Source organism: Cydia strobilella, chromosome 11 (assembly GCF_947568885.1).
Source record: "Cydia strobilella chromosome 11, ilCydStro3.1, whole genome shotgun sequence".
Classification (NCBI taxonomy): domain Eukaryota; kingdom Metazoa; phylum Arthropoda; class Insecta; order Lepidoptera; family Tortricidae; genus Cydia; species Cydia strobilella.
Window position 1 is genome coordinate 4,523,773 of NC_086051.1, and position 27,595 is coordinate 4,551,367.

The following is a 27,595-nucleotide window of genomic DNA, read 5'->3' on the forward strand; positions in this document are numbered from 1 at the left end:
CACCTATTCCCATCTGTGCCCGAAAATTTAACGCGTAAAGAGTGGCCCGAAACTTAGTTAACGTAAAAAAAAAAAACGCCAAGTTCGATTTAACTCATTTAATTTCCTAAATCACTTTGACCTAAGTCGTAACATAAATTAACACAGAATGTTCCAGACTACGGATCAATTTATTGCACAACAACCCATGTCATTCATTGTACAATTAATTGGTCCGTATACAATGGTAGTTTAGATCCTGCCAGGGAATGTGCCCTCGCTACGCTGGGAGTCCCACTTCTCAACCCAATCGATGGGGCAAAGGGAGGTGAAGACGCGTTTGAAGTACTGGCATGGCTCGTACTTATCGCCTCGGACCTTCTGGCAGCGATAGAAGTCCAGGTAGCTCTGGTAGCAGTATCTGGAATGGTAAGGAGTTGTGATAAAAATAGGCTGGGTGAAATTAAACCTTATGGTAATGTCGTAAAGTCTGTGTTTCTTGTCATTTTGGGCATTAATTTGATGACATCTTTAGTCAAAAACGAGATAAAGCATAACGATTACTAAAATAAAACTAACACCATGACCATTGTAGTTGTAGCCCCGCTAATCTTATCAAGCAATTGATACCAAGGGCACGACGGCCATTTTACGTTTATGATGGTTCGCGTTTTATAAGACTTGAAATTTTTCAAAGCCGTAACAGCTTATTGGTAAGCGTCAGGATGACGGGTGGACCTCAGCGATTTCAACGAAATATTAATAAACATATTGTACCTTCTGTGTACCTTTAATAAAAACCAGTGTACTTTTCCCTAAAACGAGATATGTAACAAAAAAGATCCACCCGCCATTCTGACGTCAGGACCTATGAAATCTTGCATTATACCGCACTAAAAGTATGCATATTGTACCTTCAGTGTACCTGTGTAAACTTTCATTAGAAATCAGTATATCTATCCCTAAAACGATGAAGCTAGCCTCAAAACAAGGTCCACCCGCCAACCTGACGTCAGGTTGGCGGGTGGACCTATGAAATCTTGCATTATTTCACTATTCTTACCTTCAATTTCTGATGCAAGCGAAATGAGGGAGACAGCTAAAAACCAAAGCCTAACGGACATTCATGGCGTTGAACCATCATTAGAGCGGGTCGATAGAAAAGCTCCATGATAGTATATTGGATGTCAAAGTCGGAATTGTTGTAAGTAACATGCCATATTCTCTAAAAGGCCACCATGCACAGATCCAAAACTTTTTTTTACTAAAAGAAATGATAAGGACGATGCCCAGATGTTTCGCTTTACGAATCATGTGTAGTTGCGGTTCGCATAGTACAATTTTTTTGTGTAATATCATTTTCTTCGCACATCGTAAATTTTCTTGTAGTATTTGTCCGAAATCGTTATTGTTACTCGGGAGGATTGGGTAAATTTTGTCTAAACTATATGCTTTACGTCGAGCTCACAGGACGAAATGTGTACCTTATTTAGCACTAATTAAACACATGTGCAATACAAACCAAATTTTATATTAAAGGAAAAAATGGAAAAAGTTACGCATGTGCAAACATGTAATACCAAAAAAACGGCTAAGTTGTATTTATAATAAACGATACAGTCCTTCCTACAAGAGACCCACGGTGGAATTCGAAATATTATAGTTCTTAGCCCATTTTAAGCGGTTAGAGCTCTGTTCACGTTATAACTGAAACTGTTACCCCAAAACATAAGGCTATACCGCAATTAAATTAGAGCATGATATACTATATTTAGTTGATCTACAATTCTACACTAATGTCGTCTAAGGCTTCTCAAGGCGTGGCATGTGGCATGCTAAATTAACTACGTTTTCTATACATTCCAGCTCCTGTACCCAGTTTAAGTCGAGACGTATGCCAAAACTTAACATTTTCAACTATTTCTATAGTGGATCCGTTCATAATGATGTAAAGTCTGTCAGTTATTTTGGAGTTTTGTTTAAATAACATTATTTGGGTCTTGTCTATGTTCAAGCAGAGATTATATGTTATATATATATTAGTTTAAAGCAAAATTAACTATTTCAGTAAGTTCTACTACGTGATCACTAATCGGCATGAATAACGGCATTTGTTTCATCGGCAAAAATAATTATATTGCAGTTCGGCACTACATTGAAATAGTTATTTGTTATACAAGGGTGCAAAGTTGTATTTTACCCGCGAGTGTGGAATTGAAACACGAGCAAGCGAAAGGATTCAAAGCTTTTACACGAGAAGTAAAATACATTTGCACCCGTGTGTAACACAAAACTTTTCACCTCACTATAGCGAGGAAAGTGCGACATCCACAGGCGTTAGATCATCTTCATCACTGGAATCACTCATTTTTTTACGATATTATAACAAAAAACTGGAAATTCTGTATTTTTACGTGAGAAGTTTTTAAGTAAAAATTTTGTTGACAATGTTGACATTTCTGACGTATGAAATGTCAATGATGCGTTTTGAAATTGCATCGACTCAACTTGTGCGTTCCGAATTATATTTAACATCATTATTAAAAAACAAACGTTTCTAATGGAACTTTAAAGTTTATGACATAAAATCATTAAATAAAGCTAAATTTGGTATTTTTTATTAGATTCTCAAACCATTTGTTTAATGATAATTAATATCGAACTAACCATTATTATGAGCGTTTTACGTTTTGCTATCTGTCAAGCTACTTAAACACGCTCCAATCCAATCCAAGGTCAAATTACTTTCCCCACTAGTGGATAAATTGCGTTTTTCCCCGCTTGTTTTAAAGGATAAAAGACAACTTTCCGAGCTAGTGAGAGGAAAACATAATTGAAGATAGAATATCGTTTAATCGTGTATGTTAAATGGCATAGGGCCTAAAATTGATCCTTGCGGTACACCTCTGCCTTCTGCCAACCTTTAATAGACCAGACTTAGTTGATATTATACAGCCGCAATGTACATACATTATACAAGATATACATATATCTTTGATCTCAACATATTGATTTATGTCTTGCAGATAACTGCGTAGTAGACCGTAAGCTTTGCCCCTCCAAACTCCATAGAAGTCTAGTTTTTTCAGGAGTATATAACATGGTCCACGGAGTCAAAGGCAGAACTTAGATCAAGAAATAAGCCAATAAAATATAAATTAAACTAGCACAATTTTTCTTAAACTTTCCACATGCAATAATTGAATCTTTGGTATGACCAACCTTTTTGTCATTAAGGATCATAAATTACCTAGTATATAAAGAGTTCCCTGATTTCTCCAGGCTCCCATCATCAGATCCTGACACGATGACAATGGGTATAACTGCAAGTCCTATAAGTCCCAGTCATTTATGCAGTTTTGAATTTGGAACCTTTTATTTCAGGATAATAGTTCAAAATTAGATTCGAATTTGACCTTTTAAATAGACATCGGGACATAGGAGGATATGAATACTCACTTAGTCTGGTTTTGGTTAGGGAACCGCGGGTCGAAGGGCGCGGTTTTGATCTGGTCGGGCGATTTGATCATCTCAGGCATTTTGCTGCAAAGAAACCACAAATATCTTCATAATTCTTTATTAAAGTCATGTTTAACGGTATAAAATAACCAGCTATAGAGATAAACATGGTACATAAAATAACGCACGATACACTGCTGATGTCGAATAAAAAAATCTTAACGCTATTAGAGAAGGCTACGGTTGTTCCAAATACTTAGGCAAGGTCAGCTGCATTGCAACTACTCTAAAAATACAAGAAGTGAGACTAGAGTTACAGCTACTTATCTTATACCATGGGTGAACTCTTGACTGGTGAAAATGTGCCATGATTACAAGTTCAGTGGCTGTAGCTCTAGAATTTATTGTCGTATTTTTAGAGTAGTTGCATTTGCCCCATAGATGCAATTACCCTGGCTTATGATTTGATTTTGTGTAACTAAAGGGCACGAATAAAAACTGAGGTGATGGTGTAAAGGGCACCACACTTTGAATGGAGCTATTAAACAGGACTCGATAGGTAAGTCTACACCGAAATGTTAACAGGAAATACTGTAGGTATCAGTACTTAACAACTCCCAAGTCTGCCAACTCCCAACTAGGTAGGTAACTTGCAGCTATAAAGCTCTAAAAATATATACTGTAAACAAACATGAATATTTACATTCATAAACATAATCGTATACTTTCATCCATTCCATCCATTTCCAAGTCCGTGCAGTTTTATTTTAATTGTATCACGCTAGATGTTAGAACTATCAAATGAGTAATGTACGATTCCCACTGACCGCTGGAGTCAGGCCGCGCCGGAGCGTATTTTTAGGCGGGTTTTAGTGTCACGCGGACCGTCCGTGCCGATTTTTTATTTTTTTATACCACGTCGGTGGCAATCAAGCATACGGCCCGATGGTAAGCAGTTACCGTAGCCTATGGACGCCTGCAACACCGGAGATATTACACGCGCGTTGCAGACCCTTTAAAAACCTGTACGATTGCTCTGCACCGGACCAATATGTATTAATTTCAGGAAGGGTTTTAGTGACAGGTATCTCTTACAATTTGGCGGTGCGGAGCGATCCGCACGGACGGTCCGCGTGACACTAAAACCTGCCTTAATGTTCTTATACATTATGTATGGCAGAAGCGATGGAGTCCGTCCGGAGCCGTCCGCGAGAAGCCGACCGGCTTGAGCCGTACAAATGTGAAATGCGTTCCCAATCCGCCCGTTCGATGGGAATCGTACTTTAGGGCTTAAGAGGCCGGTGTCGATTTTAGTCGCAAAAATGTAAAATTGATAGATTTCGTCGGTGAAATTGTACACCTTTTGTTACCTAATTGAAATAACAAGTACTGGTTTCTATTAGCACGTCTTCTTATCTTACCTTTTATCAGATTAATTTTTTGAAAACAGACTCACTAAATTAGTTATGTTTGCTTTTCTGATGGACGTTTAGGTAAACGCGCGTAAAACACTGATTTTTGTCGCTCTTATTTGTAAATTTCGTAAAGTTTGGACGGCTAAACATGGTAATTTCGTATTACACATATCTTGTACTTGACGTTTATCAGACTACATTTTTATTATTATGACTTTGAAGTAGTGTAAATGAAAGTTAGACGAAATCAATTTTCTCCAGAAATTACTTCAAAACAAGTGACAATTTCTCTGAAAATCGACTTAATATCAACGTAATTTTGATACTTAAACAATCTACAACATTTGCTGAAACAATTCTTATACATGAATTTGTGTAATTTACCACATAAAATTTTTGATGAATTTTTAAAAACTGCCCGTCTTTTCATATATTACCGGTGACGCACGCTCGCGACCTCATTATTAAAAGGCAAGATGAGAAGACGTGCTAACAGAAGCCAATACTTGTTATTTAGATATTACGTAACAAAACGTGTATAATTTCAACGACTAAATCTATCAATTTTACATTTTTGCTCCAAAATCGATTACGGCCTCTTAACTAGCCATTAATATGCGGCAACCGCAAATTACTCGAATTTTTCAAGACTTGTGTATGTTATGACTTAAAACATAGTTTGATTTCTTTCGTGCCAACAGTTATCAGCACAGCATTCGGTTAGTGGCGCCGTTATGAACTTGGAACACGTAAATAAATTTCATAATGATAAATAAAAAAAACAATAACATTACAATAATTCTAGGGAAAATATTATAACCCTTTTACCGCCAAAATTTACCTTAAAATAAAGTCAAACTAATGCCAGCATCTTTACTAGAGGTCGCATTTTAACTTGAAAGGATGGGTTATTATGACAGAGTTAGTCAGTTATTTTGGGCTTGCTGCCTCACGACTTTAAGCATTCTTGGCGGGTTATTCCCACTAGTTACCACCAAGTTGTTACCAGTGGTAACTACTGGGAGTTTTTTCCCCACCTATTACCACTGGTAACAAACGAAAAAATATTAAAACAGTTTAACCGGTACAAGTGCAAAAACTAAAATAGTTAAGGACAAATTTAATTATCCATTTGGATTTTTTTCATTATCCATTCTCAAGTGATTTTATTAATTAAACAGTTTATGCAGGGCCTGACTTAGAGTTCTGACCGCCCTAGGCTGACTATGTATATCCGCCCCCCGCTTGTCTCAACTCAGAGCCGCCGCCGCGCCCTCTTGCGCCCTAGGCCTTGTTAGCCTGTGGGTAAATCAAGCCCCGAGTTTATGTTTAGGCATTGTTTGTTCACTTTGCTACTTTACTAAAACATTATAGACTTATAGTTATTTATTAAAGCCTCTATATTTATAGTATTCTATGTTGGTGGTAAGTACTGGGAAAAAAATAAAAAAACAGTAGTTACCAGTGGTAAAAAAAATCCCAGTAGTTACCACTGGTAACAACTTGGTGGTAACTAGTGGGAATAACCTTCTTGGCGATGAAAGGGTTACCTATTTGTCACATAACTTATTTTTTGTTCTCACCTACTTTCTTTTAAAAAATTTATAATCATTCTCGAGCTTAGTCTAATCATGATAATCTAATTCGCTCAGGTTTTATAAAAATGCACACATGTTTTTACATATATTTCCGTTATTAGTACATAGCATAGCAACATACAATACTTATTGATGAACAAATTCGAGCTTCCGTAGGTTATACATAAGATGAGTTTAATAGTTATTGCTATATTTTTAGAGCAAGACAATACTGTAATTATTTCACTTCTAATAAAATAATCAATTCTTTTAGGTTTGTACCATTACAGTTAATTACAAAATTGTATGCATAGGTACTTTTGGATTTTTTTAGTTTATCAACGTGATAATAGGTATATTATCACAGTAATAAAATTAAATGAAATGTTTTATATTGTTATTTATCTTAATAGAATTGTATTATTATTTTCTTATTAGAATCCAGTATAACAACAATAAATCAAAACATTCAAATGCTGATGGTACAAACTTAAAAACAATGTATTAATGTACTCGTGAAATGCAAGTTTCACCTTAAGTATGGTTAAAATTGTTTAAGATTTACTAATTAAGAACATCAACCTTACTGTGTAGGCAAGAAGATGCAAACTGTAATGAAATTTATATAATATGTATTTTCATATAAATATTCTAAATCAATTTCAACCATACGAGATTTTGCACTAGTCACCCTACCCAGAAAGCGAGTATCATTCAAAGTACTTTATTATAAAACTAATTTTATTAAGAAAAGACTAAAATATACTAGACAGACAACATTAAATTGATTTTAGCAGCTACATTATTTGACCAGAGGTCGCGTTTTGCGTTCCTCCTCACACGAGGTTTCTCTGTATTTCTTGACCTCCTGCATATAAAGGGACCAAGCGTCCTTAGGAGCGTTATCGGCAAGTTGTTCTTCTATAGCTTTTGCTTTTTTTACTAGACCAGTCTTAAGCACGCGCCCGCCTCGCCTCTTCCCAATGAAAGGTAAAACCGGTTTTTTAATTTCCGGTTTCTTCTCCTCAACTTTCTTAGTTTCCTCTTGCATCTTCTTGAACATTTCCAAAAAGCTGCCATCGTTTTTAATTGGTATCGGGCCTGGCTTGGATTTAGAAGACGATGGTTGCTGAAGGTCAGCCGGACAAGCAGGTAAAAGTTCAGCAAAGTTTGGCCCTTCAACATCAGGTGGATCACCATATTCTATATCATCAACTTGTGCTGGTTCAATAGCCCCTGGTGGAGGTTTAACCTCTTTAGGTGGAGATTCTGGCTTTTCCTTCCTTTTTTCTTCTTGCCTACTACGATGAAGCTTCCAGAACCGCTTACGGTCAGCAACAGTGAATTGCCCTCGACGTTCTTCGCTCGGTGTTCCGCTATGGCTTCTGCTAGAGCGTGAGCTCTTAGAGTGGGAACGCGACTTTGACGATTTACTCCTACTGCGTCTTCCTCTGGATTTAGAGGGGCTCCGGGAGCGACTGCTCTTGCTTACGGAGCGCCGTTTAGGCCGGCTGCTCTTGCTTATTGATTGTCGCTTAGAGCGAGTGCTCTTGCTTACAGATCGCCGTTTGGAGCGACTCTTCGTCCGTGACCTATGCCGCTTCGATCTTGACCTAGACCTTGATTTCGACGATCTGGAGGACGATCTCGAGCGGCGATTGCGTTTGCTTTTAGGCTTCGGTGTTGGTGACCGAGAACCCGACCCGGAGCTGGACGAGGACCGGCTTCTAGCATAACTTTTAGGCGGTGTTAGAGAGCTGTCTCTATTTTTCCGGACTGGTGTAGTCGGGCGCTTTTTCTTAGGTGGTGTTGTTGATCGCTCCTTTTTGATAGCTTGATAGCTCCTAGGTGGAGTTATTGATGGCTGCTTTTGCCTTGGCGGAGGGGTCTTAGGTTCCTCTTTTATTTTTCTTGGAGGAGTTATAACATCCCTTGTTTTCTTAGCTTTGTCCTTACTGAGAAGCAATTTGCCTTTTCCTTTGATGTCTTTTTCCTTATCATGCCTTAACCTAGGAGACTTACTGGAAGAATGATCCTTACTTGGTGAGCGTTTAGACATAGATCTATTTCTAGAATGTGATGAAGATTTCTTCAGAGGTGGAGTGTAAGAATGTTCGCGAGTTTTAATTTTTCTAGCTACTCGTTTTTTATATGAGTCATTTGACCCAGATGAGTCAGAGGAGGTCCTCCTGCCCTTTACCTTCTTACGAGACAATCTAGATGAGGACCTAGAGCTGGAGCGGTCACTGGAAGAATACTTTTCTCTCTTAACTTGATTTGACCTACTATGAGATCTTGTCTTCCGGCCCTCATCATAGCTATTTCTTTTTCTTGAATATGCCCTATCTTTCTTTTCAAAAGGACTAACACTTCTAGAGTATGATCTACGTCTTTTTACTACAATAATTTCTGCAGGAGACCTTGGCCGGGTAGACGGCCTGGGCGCATTGTCATAACCATCCCGGGAGTATGCATCTCTCGACTCAGGATATTTCTGATAGTAGTTCTCAGGCGGGCGCTGGTAGTAGTTAGCGTCGTAATTGTAGTTGTAGTTGGCAGCGCCGTAGTTCTGATAGTCATAGGAGGGAGGAGGTCCATACTGACTATAGCTGACGCCCGTCCAGGGGTCCGTGGTGGGCATGACGGGCGGAGGCGGTGGGGCGGCGCCCCCTGCGTAGGGCGGCGCATACTCCGCCTCGGCGCCAGGCGGCCCGCCGTCCCATGCGCCGCGATATGACATACTTTAATAAGCCTCTTCGCATAACCTGGAGCAGTTTGTAGGTATGCACACACCTACAAACAGAATAACTTTTCGGTGTAGACAACAACTCTAAATGACCCGAATCCGAGACGCCTTCGAATGTACGTAGACTAGCTCTTGTCATACATGATACGATAGGTGTTAAAGTTATGACGAGGAACAACATAAATTACGTAATCCGTAGCCTTTTATGCGAAAAATAATCAGACAGTGCATGCGTTATAAAGCGTATGATATGGACTTAAAATATATAAGAAATACCTTTCTGTCCATGCTCACCTTGTTTTAATTTACTTTACTGTCCAATTTATATCGTGGAAAAATGGCAGCGTACACTCGCCTCAAATGCCCATAAACATTATAGATCGAATCATAGACAAGAAAGTCAATGCAAGACACCATAGTAAAAAAACCTTTTCCTTTTTTCACAACTTTACGGTTTGTATTCTGTGGTTTGTATCGATGCATTACGCCATTACATGATTACATCTCTAACTAAACTATAGACAAACATTCCTCTCTACTCTGCTGTCACTGTCACTTTTACCCCGCCCAGCTGCCGCTCCGCCCGTATGCTATGCTTCAAGTTCAAGCTTGGTATCCGCCACCCGCCTGCTCGTTTTACCGGTGGACGCTCAATTTTGCATATATTATCTTGTTTAATTCCTGCAGGGTGTTAGCCTCATGAGTGAATAATTACTATTTCAACCCGCCATGAGTAAATCGAAGGTTTCAGCAGAATGGAAGAAACGCGTGAAGTCCGAATATATGCGTCTCCGCCAAGTGAAGGCAAGTACCTTTGTTTTGATTTTGTTGATATTCTTTATTAAACAAATTTCTTGCTGTGGAATCTAGTCTTTAACATTTTGCATATTAAAATGGTTGGTTTTAGCGATTCAAACGAGCGGATGAAGTGAAGGTAGCATGGGCGCGAAACTTGCGTCTAATGTCGGAGGCTCTGGAAACGCGCGATGCAGAGTTAGCAGAGCGCGGGCGGCGACCTTTCTGGCCTCCGCCGGCGCCAAATCCGAGCCACGAGGGGCACATGAAGAAGGCTGAAGTAACTTGCACAGATGGTTAGTAGTATTTATTTAGATTTGTAAGGGTACATGAACACAGATAGTAATGCTGTAGAACTGTTTGAATACAGTAGTCACCTAGTATGATTTTACATTCAACAATAGGTCATTGTTATTAGGAATACAAATACAAAATTATTTTTTTACTTAAAATGCTGTACTTTTAATATTACATGGGTTTTCTTGTGGTTGTTTAAACACTTAAGAATTTAGTTCCAATTATTGTAATATATGTCAATGAGTTTAAGAATAAATTAGATAAGCACAATGCAAATGGAATACAGGCATTATCAGTTATTTCAACTGCCTGCCTGCTTTACAAATAATAAAATAAGAATAATGCAAGGGCTAATAATTATTCATTTATCTTAAAATTACAGCTTCCGGCATTGTCACAACCCAACAAGTACCGATCCACATAATCAACTCGGTCAACCCAATCCCCACAATGTACACTTGGGCTCCGACACAGAAGAACTTCATGGTGGAAGATGAAACGGTTCTGCACAACATCCCATACATGGGCGACGAGGTCCTGGACCAGGATGGTACTTTCATCGAGGAGCTCATTAAGAACTACGACGGGAAAGTGCATGGTACATTGGCTTACTCCATTTTTTTTTTGTTGAAAAAATTCCCACCTTTTCCCAGTACATACCAGTGGTAAAAAGTGGGAATAAAAAAATCCCAGTAGTTACCACTGGTGACAACTTGGTGGTAACTAGTGGGAATAACTAAAAAGCTTTAAATGGAATATCCTAATTGAAACATTTTGATAATTTAAAGAATAAAACCTTTGTTCAAAAACTACATATGTAATATGTATACACAATGGTGTATGGTGCACAAATGCTTCCTCTCCATGGTTTGTAAGGTAAATTAAACCAAAAAGACTATTGGCTATGGCTTATAACAGATAGGATTCACAAAAGCCTTGCTCTCACACATTCATGCTTTTCAGATTTCATACAATTCATTGATGAATCGTGATCATGACTTAAGTACCAATAGTTATTTTTAACATTTTGGTTTGGCAAATAACCAGAAAACTAATACATAAAAGCAGTTGGTTACCAGTACAAAAGAAACAAAATAAAATCTGTTTTACCTGCCATTTTGCGTAATTGTCGGCCGAGGCGAAGCCGAAGTCGACAAACATGTGATCTGCGGCTTTCTTATTTACTGCTCGAGATTTGTTTATACAATTTTTCTGCAATAGAGCTGGAGAGAGACAACTTAATTTAGGGTAGCAAACCATATTCGGAGTTAATTGGAGCTGTAATTTAGAATCCATGGTGCAAGCTGGTCTGCCAATGGGGTTGAGTTGTAGGATCAATAATGTAAAAATGGCTCAACAAGAACTAAAAACTCGAAATTAAGGAGAAATCTGAGCCTAGGGGCGATACACTCGTATTCTGACTTGTTTATGTCAAATTAAACGTACAATTCTGTCACAGGCGACAAGGAAGGGGGTTTCATCGACGACCAGTTGTTTGTGGAGCTGGTGCACGCGCTCATGACCTACCAGACGCGTGACGAAGTCGCCGACGAGCGGCGCGAGGTTTGTACAAACAGCAAAACTTAAGAATCAGAATCTATTTAATAGGGAATATTACGCGAAACTCTGCGTAGGGGGCGCCAGGGCGCCACTACCACAATTTGAGGGTCTATCGTGAAACAAGAAAATTTCTTTATCTATCATCTCTGTCACTCTTTCATATTCGAGTGATAAAGAGGCAGATAACGAATTTTCGGATTCGCGTTTCCCGGTAGGTCCTCTGTAAGCAAACCGCCTTGATGCATCAATGTCATATTTTATTATCTCTGAAAATTTGTCAAAAACCTGTTAAAGGTACAGTATGTATAAGTTACTCTATGGTTTACTAAAAAGGCTAGTCCTGCACTCTGGTGGCAGAACATTGCAGTAATATCCCCTATTGTGATAACATAGGTACAATAAAATTGTGGTGTTAAATTATGTACAGGTTTCTCTATGTTTTACCCACGGGTATACCACGGGTTCCGTACCACGGGACCCTATTACTAAGACTCCGCTGTCCGTCCGTCTGTCTATTCGTCTGTCACCAGGCTGTATCTCATGATTCTCATGAACCGTGATAGCTAGACAGTTGAAATTTTCACAGATGATGTATTTCTGTTGCCGCTATAACAACAAATAATAAAAACAGAAAAAAAAATTAAGTGGGGAACCCTTTGTGCGTGAGTCCGACTCGCACTTGGCCGGTTTTTTTATTCAAGCCAGTTTAAGCTCTTAGTACCATCCAATGTAATTACATTTGATTTCTAGACTAGGAGGAAAAGCAGGAGGCTGAGAAAAAGTTATTCCAATCAAATGAAAGATGAAGACTATCAAACATAGAAAAATATTAGATTAAAGGTTGTTGATATGCCTTCCATAGGTATAGCCACCATAATAATAGTTATCTACTAAAAAAGCCGTTTGTTTGGGGTTCCAAGAAATTGATATACACATAACTTATCTTTATCTATTGTTACTCTTATTCCTGTGTCATCATCAGATATCGTAAACTGCGAGCGAAATCCATTGAAATGACGTATGACAACCAGTTACAACCCTAGTACTTCAATGGATTTCGCTCGCAGCTTACGATGCCTGCTCATCATACCCATTTTTATTGTTTATTGTTTATTTATTGCATTTATAAGCATAACAGTTGAACCAAATCGCTTACAAACTAGCTAAATATAGCTATAATTCAAATAATTTTATAGCTATTTCACCTCTAATAAAAAATCACTTATTCTTCCATTTTCGCTTATCAAACAGAAAGAATTAAACAAAGAGCAAAAAGACAAGGAAAAAGACAAAGAAAAGGAAAAGGACAAAGAAAAGGAAAAAGACAAAGATAAAGAAAAGGACAAAGAAAAGGAGAAGGACAAAGAAGGAGCGGACTTGGAGAAGCAGTTCCCCATCTTCATCATCTTCCAGGCCATCTCCACGCAGTTCCCCGACAAGGGCACGCCGCAGGAACTCCGGGAAAAGTCAGTATACTTCATTTGCTATGGTATCTTGTTGCATGTGTTGAACAAATACAAATATACAGGCGGACAAGATTTGCTTGTTTGTGATTATACTATTATTTTATAGAATACTAAAGTGCTTTACACACCTTACTTAATTCAGTAACTGATGACCGGGACGCAGCAATACGTAGATGTGAGATACAAATGTATCGATAGAGATGGGCCGAATATTTACTTTGCCGAATTAAATTCGGCCGGTTCGGTATGAGCTGAACCGAATATTCGGTTGGGCTAAAAAACTGAAAACAAGTCTATTTAGGTCCACGGTCTGCACTCATAACGTGTTTTTGACCCTTCTCGCGTAAGTGATGAAGAAGATTATATCCAATCCCAATCCAACCTCTACTGTACAGCAGGGATGTTGCGGATGCCGATTTTTTGACATCCGCGGACGCGAAAGCAGATGCGGATTTTTAAAGTGGATCTGTGGATGTGGATGTTGAAATTAGGCACAAAAAACGTCAATTATTACACTTTAGTCATTTTTATAAATAAAAAAGCGAAACTTACTATACTAAAGTCCTAAAAAAACAAACTTTCCACTTCTTGTCGCTGTTCGTCATATTAGCTTATGACGGACACAAAAACGAAACGAGTTTCCTATTGGCTAATGACGAAATTACCTAGCACTTACGCCGCCGCTAAGACGTTCCTGTACCTACCTGTTCCACATCCGCATCCGCATTAAGCTTCGCATCGATTTTATGCGGATGCGGATGTTGAAAATAATGCGGAAGTTCCGCGTTTGTGGATGCGGATGCGAATATTCGCAACATCCTGGCTCTACAGTACTGTTATTTAATCAGTGGTATTAATCCCAGGTACATCGAGCTAACATCCCGCAGCGACCCGGACGCGTTGCCGCCCGAATGTACTCCCAACATCGACGGCCCTCTCGCCGAGAGCGTGGCCAGAGACCAGACCATGCACTCCTTCCACACTCTGTTCTGCCGCCGTTGCTTCAAGTACGACTGCTTTTTGCATCGTAAGTATACCTGAAAAATTATGATACAAAAAGTGGAACATCGAATTTCATGGCTGGAAATTTTGTTTTGTTTGGAGCGCCTCGTTCCATTTATGGAACGCCTTGGTACAGATGTACTGCATAATCTTTTTCCATCGTATTTTCTCGGAAACGTTCGTATTTGTCACGCTACTTCAGTCAGCCTAAGTACCTTTTGTACTGCGATTGATTGAAATAACGTTACGTATACGTTTCCGTGAAAATACGATGGAAAAAGATTAATATGCACTACATCTGTACATTTATGGAACGCCTTGGTACATTTGTGGATTTGTTTTTTTTTATGGAACTCTTTGTTCCATTTGTGGATCACCTTGTGCCATTCGTGGAACGCCTTGTTCTTATTTATATTTTATTCGCCGTGCGTCGTTCCAATAGAAGTTGATATTTGATAATAATTGACTTTTATATATACGGCCAAAATTAACGGGCCTCTCGCTGAGGCCTATGCCAGAGACCAGGGTACCTAGCCAACGTGCCAATCGTTTACGCTCCATAGCGAACGAAAGGCAACTGTCTCTGTCTCACTAATATGGAAAAGTGATAGAGAGAGAGATGACGCGAGTTGGCTAGGCACCCAGGCCATGCACTCCTGCCACACACAGTTCTGTCGGCGTTGCTTCAAATACGACAGCTTCTTGCATCTTGAGTATCAATTTGAAAACCTTCGAATTCGAATTCATGGTTGCAACAACTTGTTCTAATTGTGAGGTGCTTTGTTCCCTTTGTGGAACGCCTTGTGCCATTTGAAGAACGCCTCATTCTATTCGTGGAATACCTTGTTTCCTTTGGGTAACGCCTTGTGCCATTTGTGGAACGATTTGTGCCATTTGATCAACACCTCGTACCATTTATGGAACGCTATGGTCCATTTTTGGAACGTCTTGTTATATTTGTGGATCGCCTTGTTCCACTTTAAATACTTATAAGTACCTAACCAGACGGTTTTTTGATAAAAATACGCGTGTTTAAAGTATTCACGAATTACTTATTTTATTGTACTTTGTGTATCATTTAAGTATCTGTATTACACTTGCAAAAGTGCATTGTACTGCAATTGTGTGTATTTTTGCTTAGATATTTCGAGTGTGTGTACTTATACTAATAATTAATTAATTATAATTATGATATTATTACTGTCAAGATTAGGTGAAAAAATACCTCTTTGTAATCAATATTTTATTAGCACCTAATTGGCTTTCGGAGTGACTATTTAATTTTTTCGCCTATCAAGACTTGAAGGTTTGCTCTTGAACTCAGACGTTTTGGGCTTAGTGCGCGGGTTGGAATGGAATTTAGCGCTACATGATGTTAGCGAGAAAATGACTGGTCATGGAGTCAAATAAAGTTTTTCATCTATTTATTGATAAGTAAATTGGAATGAATTTCGTTGTGTTTTGAAAAGGAATGAAACAAGAGAAATGCTTCCTTATTTGTTTCATGAAAGTTTCTAATTAGATAACGAGGCTATATCACATGTTCAGTGTCGCGCACTTTCACAAAGCGTCTCAGTGAAGTGGTACATACTAAGCCCCTTATTCATAAAACTTTACGGGCCTGATTTAGTTAAATTATGTTTTATCCTTTTCTTACAAATACATAAGTCAAAATGACAGATAAAGACATACGATTCATAGCTAATTCAGGCCGGTAATGCGTTTATGAATAACGCCATAAGTATACATAGTGGAATGGTCGCTGACGTTGTGTTTCTGTTTGCGGCAGGAGCCCAGCCGGCAGGTAAGGCCGCGCTCACACGTCATGCATTCTCATTACCAGACATAAGGGCTCCACTCACTTTGCAACAAATCGCATGCGATTTTCGATACATTACGGAATTTGATCGATCGCTGCAATCCGTTGCACCTACTTAGCCGGCAATGTTTTGAAAATCTCATTCGTTTTGTTGCAATGTCTGTGGACGTCTAAAGGCAGTGCAGTTGTAGTTCATAATTATTTTCCATCGTATTTTCACGGAAACGTACGAACGTGTCTTGCTATTATAGTCAGTCTCGGTATAAAAAGTACTGAGGTTGACGGAAGTAGCATACAAATACGAACGTTTCCGAGAAAGTACGATGGAAAACAATTATGCACTAAATCTGTATGTAAGTTGAACAAATAAAATTCAATAATGTTGGTCAATTTATCTACAGGTTATTTTCATACAGATTTACTTTACTTCTTCATGTGTAGCACTTCGTAGGGTTTAAGTTCAGTGTCCTTGCTGATTGCGTTTAGAATTGGGTACGCGAGAATACTATAACCATTAAACGAGTTTTCAAATGGTTATGCACGGTGGAACAGTACGTAGAACGTAGGAGTGATGACTTCAAAATGGGACCAACCTCGAAATTTGATTTGTTCAACATTCGTTAGCCATACTCCTAAAAACACGTCTAGCACAAGTTGTAAATAAAAGAGCAATGTAGGGATTTCTTACAGAATTTTTTAAATAAAATGTAACATTTTAAAGCTCTTTGCCACAAAGTCGTACCTTTGTGGCAAACCAGTTTAAACTTGAACTTAGACGTGTACATTAAAAAAAATATTATTTATACCTGTGGCTTACTTAACTATTAATATTTATACACATAACGTATATTATATTATATTTATTTATATGTTGGCATGGTTATAATATAAACCATTATATTACAACAAATATTTCACTTCATCTATTATCACTTATCATATCATAAGTAGCTATTTAGATCTTGGGTATAAGCTATTTGCACGTTTTATCAATAAAAAAATATATTAGCTATTGTTTATAATCTATCAGATTGGTACTTTATATTGATATTTTTTTAATATCACTCATTTTTTTATTACTATTTTCTATTCCATGTATAAACAAATAATCAAAAAGTTCCGTTGCCGCTATTACAAGGGAAGAAACTATTGAAACTAAACAACAATACCGCTATGTATTTGCCCTTTTGAGTTAAATTTCGATTTTTATCTGAATGCCTTCCCTAATACCTTCTCCAATGGAGCCAAGCAAGTAGTTTTCAGAAATGAGTGTTGAATATAATGTCAGCCATATTCAAGATATTTTGGTCTCAGAAATGTTTGTTTTCGAGTTTTTATAAGTGGCGTTTTTTTTTCAAGAGGTAATAATTTTATATTTACTATCGTGTTTATATTGATCTAGTTATTAATTTTCAGTCATAAATAATCAAAACATAATGGGCACTTGGGCAAATACTTATGATTATGAGATTTATGAACGTTCGTGTATAAAGGATGAATCAACGTTTTCCTTAAAACCCTGGTTTTGGTACCACTTTATGGTATATAAAATAACCAAACATATTTTAATGCAGTTTTAAACCCTTTCCATGATGGGTCATCTAATCAGCATATTAGTACAACATGGCGTAAGATTTCTTCTAACAAACTATGCTAATATTGTCGCCTGGCTGATGGGAGAATAACAACAAAAAAGTCGATCCACCCATAAAAACAGTAGTCATCAATACTCATCATTCGCAAACCACATTTCTGCTATATAAAATCTGTTTATGTTCAGTTAAACGTTTGTACGATTTGCTTTCATTTGTACAATATTTTTGACTGTGACAGGTTTGCAGGCGTGCCACCCGGGGCCCAACCTGAACAAACGAAAGGGCCCCGACCTGAAGCCCTTTTCTGAACCTTGCGGGCCCAGCTGCTACGTGTTGCTGGTAAGTTACGTTAATTACAGCCTGTATTATTATTAACCGACTTAAAAAAATTAGAAGATTCTCAATTTGTATCTTTTGTCGTTGGAATCTTTTGATTGTAATGAAGTTGTTATAATTAAGAAGAAAATCTTTGTCACAAATTCAACAATCATTAATTGCATAGGTTAAATAGGCAACAGTTTATAAATATTTTGCAAATTTAAATGAAAAGTAAGTGGCCATGAAAGTAAAATTAACTTAGTTTCTTAAAAATCTTATTACATTTATGCCAAAACGCCGTATGTAATAAAATAAAAATTATACTGGGACACTCTCTAGGCTCTGAAATCGGGCCACTATGTATGGACATATCTGGTTAAAATGTACAAATTGACCAGTTTCACTGGTGTGACCTTATTTATTTGTACATACTAATAGGACGGCATAAGAGAGAAGCTGGCGCGCGAAAAAGCAGCCGGCGAAGAAGACAAGGGCAAGTCCAACTCGATGGACTCGCCCAACGACGCTTCCTCAGAAGACAGCAACGATAGCAACCGTTTTCCCAAAGGTAAGTTAACGTTAAAATATCTATTCATACTAGGAGCGCAAAAGAAAGAAGCTAACGCGCGAAAAAGCGGCCGGCGAAGAAGACAAGGGCAAGTCCAACTCGATGGACTCGCCCAACGACACATCCTCCGAACTCCGAAGACAGCAACGATAGCAACCGATTTCCGAAGGGAAACTTCTTCTGATTAAACTACTTTTTATGTTACGCATACATGAAACGAGTCTTGAGACAGTTTGCGAGCAAAATTAACTGATTGTTTTACGTTACTCAGCTAATAACTATGAAATATCCCTTACAACAAACAAGTGCAGTGATATACACGCATCAGCTTTCAGCTGCTAGTGTTTTCATCATTCGTCCCTTACACATGATTTCAAACGGTTTGCAACCGGACTCTATTTTCCTCTCCCAACTAGTGTAGTAGTGTAGCAATTGCAAGAATAAACCTTAAGACCAATCCTACGAGAATGCTGAAGGAAGAACACAAGTTTCAATAGTCTGGCAAATATCCTTTGTTAGTAGAAAAACTCACAAACTAAAATAAAAGTAATGAGAGATGCACGAAAGTTACCCTTTGTTTATTTCCAAAGTTGCTTTGCTAGACTGAGGGTCGGTTGCACCAAACCGTTTAATCGTCACAGTTAAAGAGTTCACTAAATTTGATTGAACGAGAATCTTCATACTCTTCATAGTTATCTACTGAGTGATGTTGATCAGTCTGTCAAGTGTGGTTGGTCAACAACTGACCCTATATTTTCGTTATTGACAATAATTGTTAACCCCTTAGGCAGCAGCAGCGCAGCCGGGTGGAGCGGCGCGCTCGCCAAGCCCGGCGCGCCCGTCGAGCCCGCCTACAACGCGCTCGGTGAGCACTCCGTCTACAGCTACACGTAGCACGCACCACGCAGCGACCAACACGTGTAACACTATAGATACTCCGTCTCGCGGTCCGTTGCATCGCTTAAGGGGCAGTTAAGGAAACTGTGGCTATCGGACCAGAATTAACTGTTTGTGACTATGGATGTATATTTATTATACATATATAACGTAGGTATTATATATATTTGTTATACTGTTACTTCAAATTTTTACCTTATTTTATTTATTTTCGCCCTCTTTTATAAATTTATTGACTTTCCTCTAGTCTATTGTACGCAGTGCTATATCTGTTTACCGTTCTTCATCAATTCTCATCTACTCAAAGGTTAACTGGAAGAAATCCCTTAAAGGGATAAGTTCGCCTTTGTACTGCCTATTTCTGTGCCATATTTGTGTTCTATGTCTTTGTACAATAAAGAGTTTATACATACATACATACACAACATTTCCATCTTCACCACTTAGATGGTTGGCAGTCCCTTACTGTGCGTTTCTCCAGAAACTTCCTGCCTCGCACAACTAAACTGTGGAATGAACTGTCGCCTGCAGTATTTCCGGACCGATGCGATCAAACCTTCACGAAAGAGAAAGAGCGGACTCCCATCTTAAAGCCGGCAACGTACAACCCCTCTGGTGTGGGTATCCATGGGCGGCGCTAATCGCTTACCATCAGACGATCCGTCTGCTCGTTTGCCTTGCTCGTCGCTGAATACATAATTATAATGATTCTGGTTTAAGCTCTTAGTCTTGGTATGATATTTACTGTAGCACAATCGGAAGTTAGAAACTGTGTCAAAATGATTTACGAAGGTCTTTCACCAGGTCTGACAGTGGGCGACATCCAATCCGAGTGGACGGGCTCGGACCAATCTCTCTTCCGCGCTCTACACAAGGTGTTCGCCTGTAACTACTGCGCCATCGCGCAGGTCATGCTCTCCAAGACCTGCCAACAGGTAAATACAGGACATGCGACGCTTAATGCCTTCCATCAGGTATGACAGTGACATCCAATCCGAGTGGACGGGTTCAGACCAATCCCTCTTCCGCGCTCTACACAAGGTGTTCGCCTGTAACTACTGCGCCATCGCGCAGGTCATGCTCTCCAAGACCTGCCAACAGGTAAATACAGGACATGCGACGTTTAATGCCTTCCATCAGGTATGACAGTGACATTCAATCCGAGTGGACGGGCTCGGACCAATCCCTCTTTAGCGCTCTACACAAGGTGTTCGCCTGTACCTACTGCGCCATCGCGCAGGTCATGCTCTAAGACCTGCCAACAAGTAAATACAGGACATGCGACGTTTAATGCCTTCCATCAGGTATGACAGTGACATTCAATCCGAGTGGACGGGCTCGGACCAATCCCTCTTCCGCGCTCTACACAATTACTTCTATTTTTTGCTATGGGCTACCGTTTACGAGTTATTTACGAAAAACTATAAAAAGGTACTCTAAACATTGACAGAGACTAATTTTAACTCGACATCGCTTATACAACCCGAAAATGTTCTCAACTTTAGTCCTAATACATTCTCATTATTCTTATCCCACAGGTATACACATACTGGATCAACACGGGGCAAGAAGAATGCCGAGTAGAGGCCGAACTAACCCCGCCCCGCAAGAAGAAGAAGAAGCATCGTCTCTGGTCCGTGCACTGCCGCAAGATACAGCTCAAGAAGGACTCCAACTCGCATCACGTGTAAGTATGAACATGGGTCAAGAAGAACGATGTCTGAACTCACCCCGCCTCGCAAGAAGAATCATCGTCTCTCGTGCATTGGCGCAAGATACAACTCAAGAAGGACTCCCACTCGCAGCATGTGTAACTATAATTCACTCTTTTAATCAAACACAGTACTAACTAATAACAAAATACAAAAGCTTCTCTCATGTATTGCTCACGTTCAGCTAAATAGTTTAGCTGAGTAGCTACTCAAGTTGGTAGTTAGTAGCTTTTCGAAGTCTTTTTTACCTTGATTGAAATAATCCGAGTGACCGTAAGGCGGTGCGCAGCCAGGACGGTAGTACTGTTAGTTATTCTGTGGCCAGGACCAGACCAACCTCAGCTATGTGGCCTCTGCGGTGGAAAATTACAATGATTCTTCATCCTCTAACGCGTCCCGTGGATATGACTTAACTAACCAGTTAAGCCGCACAACTATGCGACACATATTTTAGTAGTATAACGTAAAATGCGAAATTACACAAGCGTACAACCAACCAACTGAGACTTTTGCAGGCTGAATAAGTTGAAAAAAAAAATATTATTACAGATTCAACTACACTCCGTGCGAGCATCCGAACCAGCCATGCGACTCGATGTGCCCGTGCCTACAGTCGCAGAACTTCTGCGAGAAGTTCTGCCAATGCTCCAGTGATTGTGAGTTCGCACTTTTTCTCTAAAAAATGTTGCCTTAGTGTCAGCACACACAACACTTATAAGTTCCAGGAGCCATTTTTTAGTTTTTGAATTAGGAATTTTCTAAAAATCTATTAGCTTTCGCCCGCTAACCTAACCTAACCTAACCTAACCTAACCTAACCTATACCCTTACAAAGTACCAACTCCTGTTTGCTCCATATGGTATAACCTATTTGTGTGCCAAATTTCATCTATTCGGCCATTGTTGCCATTTTATTTTGTATGTTTATAATTTTTTTTTACATTTTTGTTATTAGTGAGATTAGAGTCGTATCATGGATGAACGTATGTTTGGGCGATTGTACCTTTTCGTAAGGTACACAACGTATTTTATTAGGGAAATTCCATTTTCGGTCGTTTTCGGCTACTAAAAGTATGACGAAAATCATTGAAAACAAAGCTATTGATTTTTAATCTATTTTTTATTCCACATTTTTCCCATTTTACGTAAGCTCTCTGATTGTTCATTATTTTAGTATGTGGGTATTTTTGCACTTTGTAATTTTTCCTCAGTCACCCGTTGACCACGAACGCTGTAAAGGGTTCGAAACGTCGGGATGTATTATAAATTCAATATACGCGATATAATCCGTTTTCATAGTTTTATTTCATGAGTAACTATCGCGGTAACCGAAGACAATATTATGTAAGTTCTCCAATTAACAAAAATGAACTCTACATATTTGTTATTTAGGTCAGAATCGATTCCCCGGCTGCCGCTGCAAAGCATCGTGCAACACCAAGCAGTGCCCGTGCTACCTCGGCGTCCGGGAATGCGATCCCGACCTCTGCATACAGTGTGGGGCGGACAGTCCGGTCTGTTGCCGCAATGTGTCCGTACAACGGTGAGTTATATACAACACTAGGGTGTACGGAATGCACGACCTCTGCATACAGTGTGGGGCGGACAGTCGGCGAGTGATTATGAACGGTAGGTAACTGATTGAATCAATCCTCGTACCGGTAAAATTTCCCAGTAGATCTAGAGCCGCGTAAGACAAACAATAAAACTGTATAGAACCTTTTAGGCATATTCAAACTTATTTACTTCTTTTCCAGCGGCCTTCACAAGCACCTACTCCTAGCGCCATCCGACGTGGCCGGTTGGGGCATCTTCCTGAAAGAGGCCGCACACAAGAACGAGTTCATCAGCGAATACTGCGGCGAGGTGATCTCACAGGACGAGGCCGACCGCCGCGGCAAGGTGTACGACAAGTACATGTGCTCCTTCCTGTTCAACCTGAACAACGGTGAGTTCGTCAAATCGACTTTGACACAGTTCACTCAGATTGAGTCTTGAGTCAGTGTAAGCAAAGATAGAGATCTCCGTTTTTTTTTATATACCACGTCGGTGGCAATCAAGCATACGGCCCGCCTGATGGTAAGCAGTTGCCGTAGCCTATGGACGCCTGCAACACCGGAGATATTACACGCGCGTTGCCGACCCTAACACTCCTCTCCCTCGTTGAGCTCTGGCAACCTTACCGGCAGGAACTCAACACTATGAGTAGGGTCTAGTGTTATTTGGCTGCGGTTTTCTGTAAGGTGCGGTGGATATCCGTAATAGATGGATACAGTCTAAGGAAAAAACGTGCATATAAAAACAAGAAAATTTTATTTTCGATCAGATGGCGCCATTACCTTTGGCCTACTCTCGTATAGATGGCGTTGACGGTTTCGTTCAAAATAATATAAAAATAATTAATGCAAATATTACAAATAAAAAAAATCATTTATCCATATATAAATACATTTTTTGATATTTTTATTTTTGGTTTTAATCGTGTGTTCGATAGATGGCAGTGAATTTACTGTGGCTACAAAATTTACTATGACAGTACCGCTCTATCTTATTATATCCTCTTTAGACATTAGAATTTAATTTTAATTTGACTTTGCAATACTATTATTAATTCTGACATTATATTAACTAGGGTGCCCTAGCAATATATATATTTTGACCGCTTATTTATACTCTGAAGAGATAATCTTTGACATTGTGTTTAGTATAACTATCATTACTTTCTGACATTTTATCTCACTGTATTTGACTTTTAATTTTTTTTTTTTTTTTTTTTTATTTTTTTTTTTATTATTTTACTGAATTATTATTTTTTACAATTTGACGATCTTTTTGTGAGTTCATGTTATTTAGATACATTGTGTCATTGTTAAATATCATGTAATTCCCAATAAGAAATAAATTAATCTCATCATCATCATCATCACTTAAGAGCTTTGCTCTTGTCGGTGGAGTAATTGCCAGTCCTTTCTTTCCTGAGCCAGTCTTTAATTTAAATTAATCTAATTAATTAATTTTAAATTAATCTAATCTAATCTTTGGTGTAAGGTAAGCCTATCAGCTGTGCATTCAAAGGAATCGTAATCCCAAGCTAGTCTAGTCGAATAGGAGTCCCGTCAGACGGAATGAGAGGCCCACCAAATGGAAACCGTTTGCGTCCGCCAAGCATGCTCATTTGAAGTCAGTAGCAATGCCACCTGTATTGGGGCCTGAATTATCTGTAGAGTTGGATCGTGAGTATGTAATTTATCCTCGTTTAAACAATGTTCTATCAAGTCATAATTGATTAATAACAAGATTATGAAATAAAACTATGAAAACGGATTATGTAGCTTTTCCTCAGTCACCAGTTGACCACGAACGCTGTAAAGGGTTCGAAACGTCGGGATGTATTATAAATTCAATTTTTTTTTTTTATAAACTGATCGGCGATTGGCCCCAGTCCCACCTGATGGAAAGTGAAGACAGGAGCTCACCGGTTCAATATATGCGATATAAATTATAATCCGTTTTCATACTAACTATTAACTATCGCGGTAACCGAAGACAATATTATATTAACAAGATTAGTAACAATACTTGTCAATACGTTACCACATATTACTCTCACATTTAATGTAAGTGTATTGCATGTTCTCAGATTTCGTGGTGGACGCGACCCGTAAAGGCAACAAGATCCGTTTCGCGAACCACTCCATCAACCCCAACTGCTACGCCAAGGTCATGATGGTGAACGGCGACCACCGCATCGGTATCTTCGCCAAGCGCGCCATCCAGCCTGGAGAGGAGCTCTTCTTCGATTACAGGTACTTAACCCTTTCAACGCTTTATGTTATAAACAAAAACGTCACACACGCCAAGGTCCCGGACGCAAGCGAGCTAATGAAAGTGTGAAGGTTAATTTGACAGCGTCCGCCATAACACCTATAGTTGTCGGCGCTGTGGGCACGACTAGTAACGACGACTTTAGGTGTTCTTGGCATTCGAAAGGTCAACCACCTCAGTCAGGTCAGGTTTTAAAGGACCTTAGCAAATATATTTCAGAGTCGGTGCTAACTTTGAGTCAAATCGGGTTCCCAGTTTGATAGCACTCTTAGTGCCATGTTTGGGTCAAGAGTTCAACTTCCTCCAGCTGGTTTCATAAAAGCAACAAGATCCGTGAACCACCATTAAAACGGCTATGTCATTCATGATGGTGAACGGCGACCACCGTAACGGTATCTTCGCCAAGCGCGATAATGAGCCTGGAGAGGAGCTCTTTTTCGGTTACAGGTACTTTGATAAATCCAAATGTGTCCTTAGTTTTTTCTGAGCCGTCTTGTAATTATTGGACACATGGCGAGAAAGAGGAGAGTTTTACGGAAACGCGTTGGGCAGACACAAAAACAGTCAAGCCACTACACTAGCTAGAGCCATATTGTACAGGTCAGCTCGTATAGGGCCTGTCATCGTGTTTGTTAATACCACAGTAGTCACATCCATCAGCCTTAAGGATGCGATAAAGATGAAAATAGAAAATAAGTCTGAAAAATAGGTCACTTTGATTCAAAACACTTGCTAAGAGTGTCGACATATTGGCCTTCGTCAAAAAACCGGAGCCACTTTTTACTGATAATTTTGCCATGCGGATTCACTGCTGCGAAAGTCGTGATAACATCAAAATAGATTTTTTAATACAATTTTAATCGTTCATATTTATTTCAGATACGGGCCGACGGAACAGCTCAAATTCGTCGGAATCGAGCGCGAGATGGAATTCTTATGAGAACAAACCAAACTGCAACGCGCCCTCCCCCCTCGCACGCCCCCCACCCCCACCACCCCCGCCGGCAGCAGCAGTGGCAGCAACGGCCACAAGCCCAGCACCATGGGCAACGAGAATTCTAGAAGCGGGAACACTGAAAGCAACGGTAACTCGAAGAGTAGTGGAAATAATGGCAGTAACGGGTCCAGGAGTAGCACAGGAGGCAACGGTGCGGGTAGTGGGGATACGGGGAGGGGACCGGTGTCTGCTAGTAGGCGCGGCAGTAGGGGGGCGCGGGCGACGCGCTCGCGGCCCTACGTGCGCCCCAAGGGCCGCGACCGCCTCACGTGGCGGTACAATCAGTAAGGGGGCGTTCAAATATTACGTAATATAATTTTCGAAGATTTTTGTGTACTCCCCCTACCTAAAAGTTACGCAACACCAAAGTGACCATTTTACGTAAAAGTCACAATTATTTTCAGCAAAGTATAATCATAAAATTGAAGAAATGAGCGAGCTTGTATGAGGAATGTTATGCGTAAGAGGTATGTCAGGATCGTAGCAAGTGGAAATACGTGGTCTCTGCCTTCCCCTCCGGGAAATAGGCGTGATATATGTATTTTATTTCATAAAAAAAAAACATTACGTTACGCCTTGTTCCAACACCCCCTCCCGCCCCTCTCGCGCATCGTAACGTTTTATAAGATTTTGCTTGGGTCGGCCATCATGTCTCCTATTAGTTGAAGGATTAGTGTTATAATGTATGAGGAATTGAACATGTCTTTTGTTTTTTGGGCCATTTTAAAAATGGTTTTAGACGAGCTGTGAAACATTCAATACGCACGTTATGTTCCACTAGTTTTTTAAGATGTTTAAATGACAGACTATATTTCCTGTCCTAGTATTGGTATATAAGGATTTTTCCGTCACAATAGGCATTATGTTTAACATCACAAAACGCCCGTTGACTTACACTCAAAAGCAATGACAAAGGGTACGAACTGTATTCTTTTGTCAAGGCCAGATGCCTTGTTGTTAGAGGCAACCTGATAGTTAAGCAAAACATGGAACATTTTATGCATAAAGACCCGTTTTTAATGTTCTTTGCTATAATTGTATTTATACGTATGAACGATATTAGGCATAGTGTGTTTTCTGTTCCTTTTGACTTATGATTAATGACTTTGTACTTTTACATGTTAATAAAACCGTTGAAATTTCATGGAATGTTTTCCTTTTTTTAAACCCCAACTTATAATGAATTAAAGTATAATGTTTTAACGCTAGTTCATTGTGCTTTGCGCTTAAATCTGTGAAACCACTAGTTTATACGAAGCCATGTATGGCAATTATAATATTGAACTCTATTGACATTAGTTAAAGTTCAAATCTAAACAAAAAAAATATATGCACTAGAGGGTTATTATGCCAATATGGACCAAATATCATTGTGCAAAGTTGAACAAAATTAGGGTGAAACAAATTAAATGGTTATAAAAAACAAACTTATTTCTTACTCAAAAGAGTATAAACATTTAATATAATAACAATAAAATATAGTACAAATACCCAAATAGCTTTCCCTGACACTGAATCTGGTCGAATTTAAACTGTGTGTGCTTGAGAAAGAAGACCTAGGCTCTCTGA

General features: G+C 39.2%; 3 protein-coding genes across 3 annotated transcripts; 1 reads left to right on the top strand and 2 right to left on the bottom strand.

Moving 5' to 3' along the window:
* Nucleotides 1-83: 83 nt before the first annotated feature.
* LOC134745340 (cytochrome c oxidase subunit 6B2) lies at nt 84-9,627 on the bottom strand. Its single transcript, XM_063679355.1, has 3 exons — nt 9,471-9,627; nt 3,439-3,522; nt 84-400 (listed from the first exon to the last, which is right to left on the bottom strand). The coding sequence occupies exons 2-3, from the start codon at nt 3,516-3,518 to the stop codon at nt 232-234; spliced, it is 249 nt and encodes an 82-aa protein (XP_063535425.1). The 5' UTR covers nt 3,519-3,522; nt 9,471-9,627; the 3' UTR covers nt 84-231.
* Nucleotides 3,541-9,398, bottom strand: LOC134745339 (serine/arginine repetitive matrix protein 2). Its single transcript, XM_063679354.1, has one exon. The coding sequence runs from the start codon at nt 9,168-9,170 to the stop codon at nt 7,233-7,235; it is 1,938 nt and encodes a 645-aa protein (XP_063535424.1). The 5' UTR covers nt 9,171-9,398; the 3' UTR covers nt 3,541-7,232.
* A 112-nt stretch (nt 9,628-9,739) lies between the features above and the next one.
* Nucleotides 9,740-27,170, top strand: LOC134745407 (histone-lysine N-methyltransferase E(z)). The gene is made up of 16 exons (XM_063679447.1): nt 9,740-9,980; nt 10,084-10,267; nt 10,651-10,866; nt 11,728-11,831; nt 13,080-13,294; nt 14,158-14,321; nt 17,949-18,049; nt 18,467-18,596; nt 19,384-19,461; nt 20,298-20,428; nt 21,032-21,180; nt 21,755-21,861; nt 22,597-22,747; nt 22,962-23,152; nt 24,845-25,010; nt 25,909-27,170. Exons 1-16 carry the CDS (start codon nt 9,906-9,908, stop codon nt 25,967-25,969), a joined length of 2,223 nt encoding a protein of 740 aa, XP_063535517.1. The 5' UTR covers nt 9,740-9,905; the 3' UTR covers nt 25,970-27,170.
* Nucleotides 27,171-27,595: the final 425 nt, after the last annotated feature.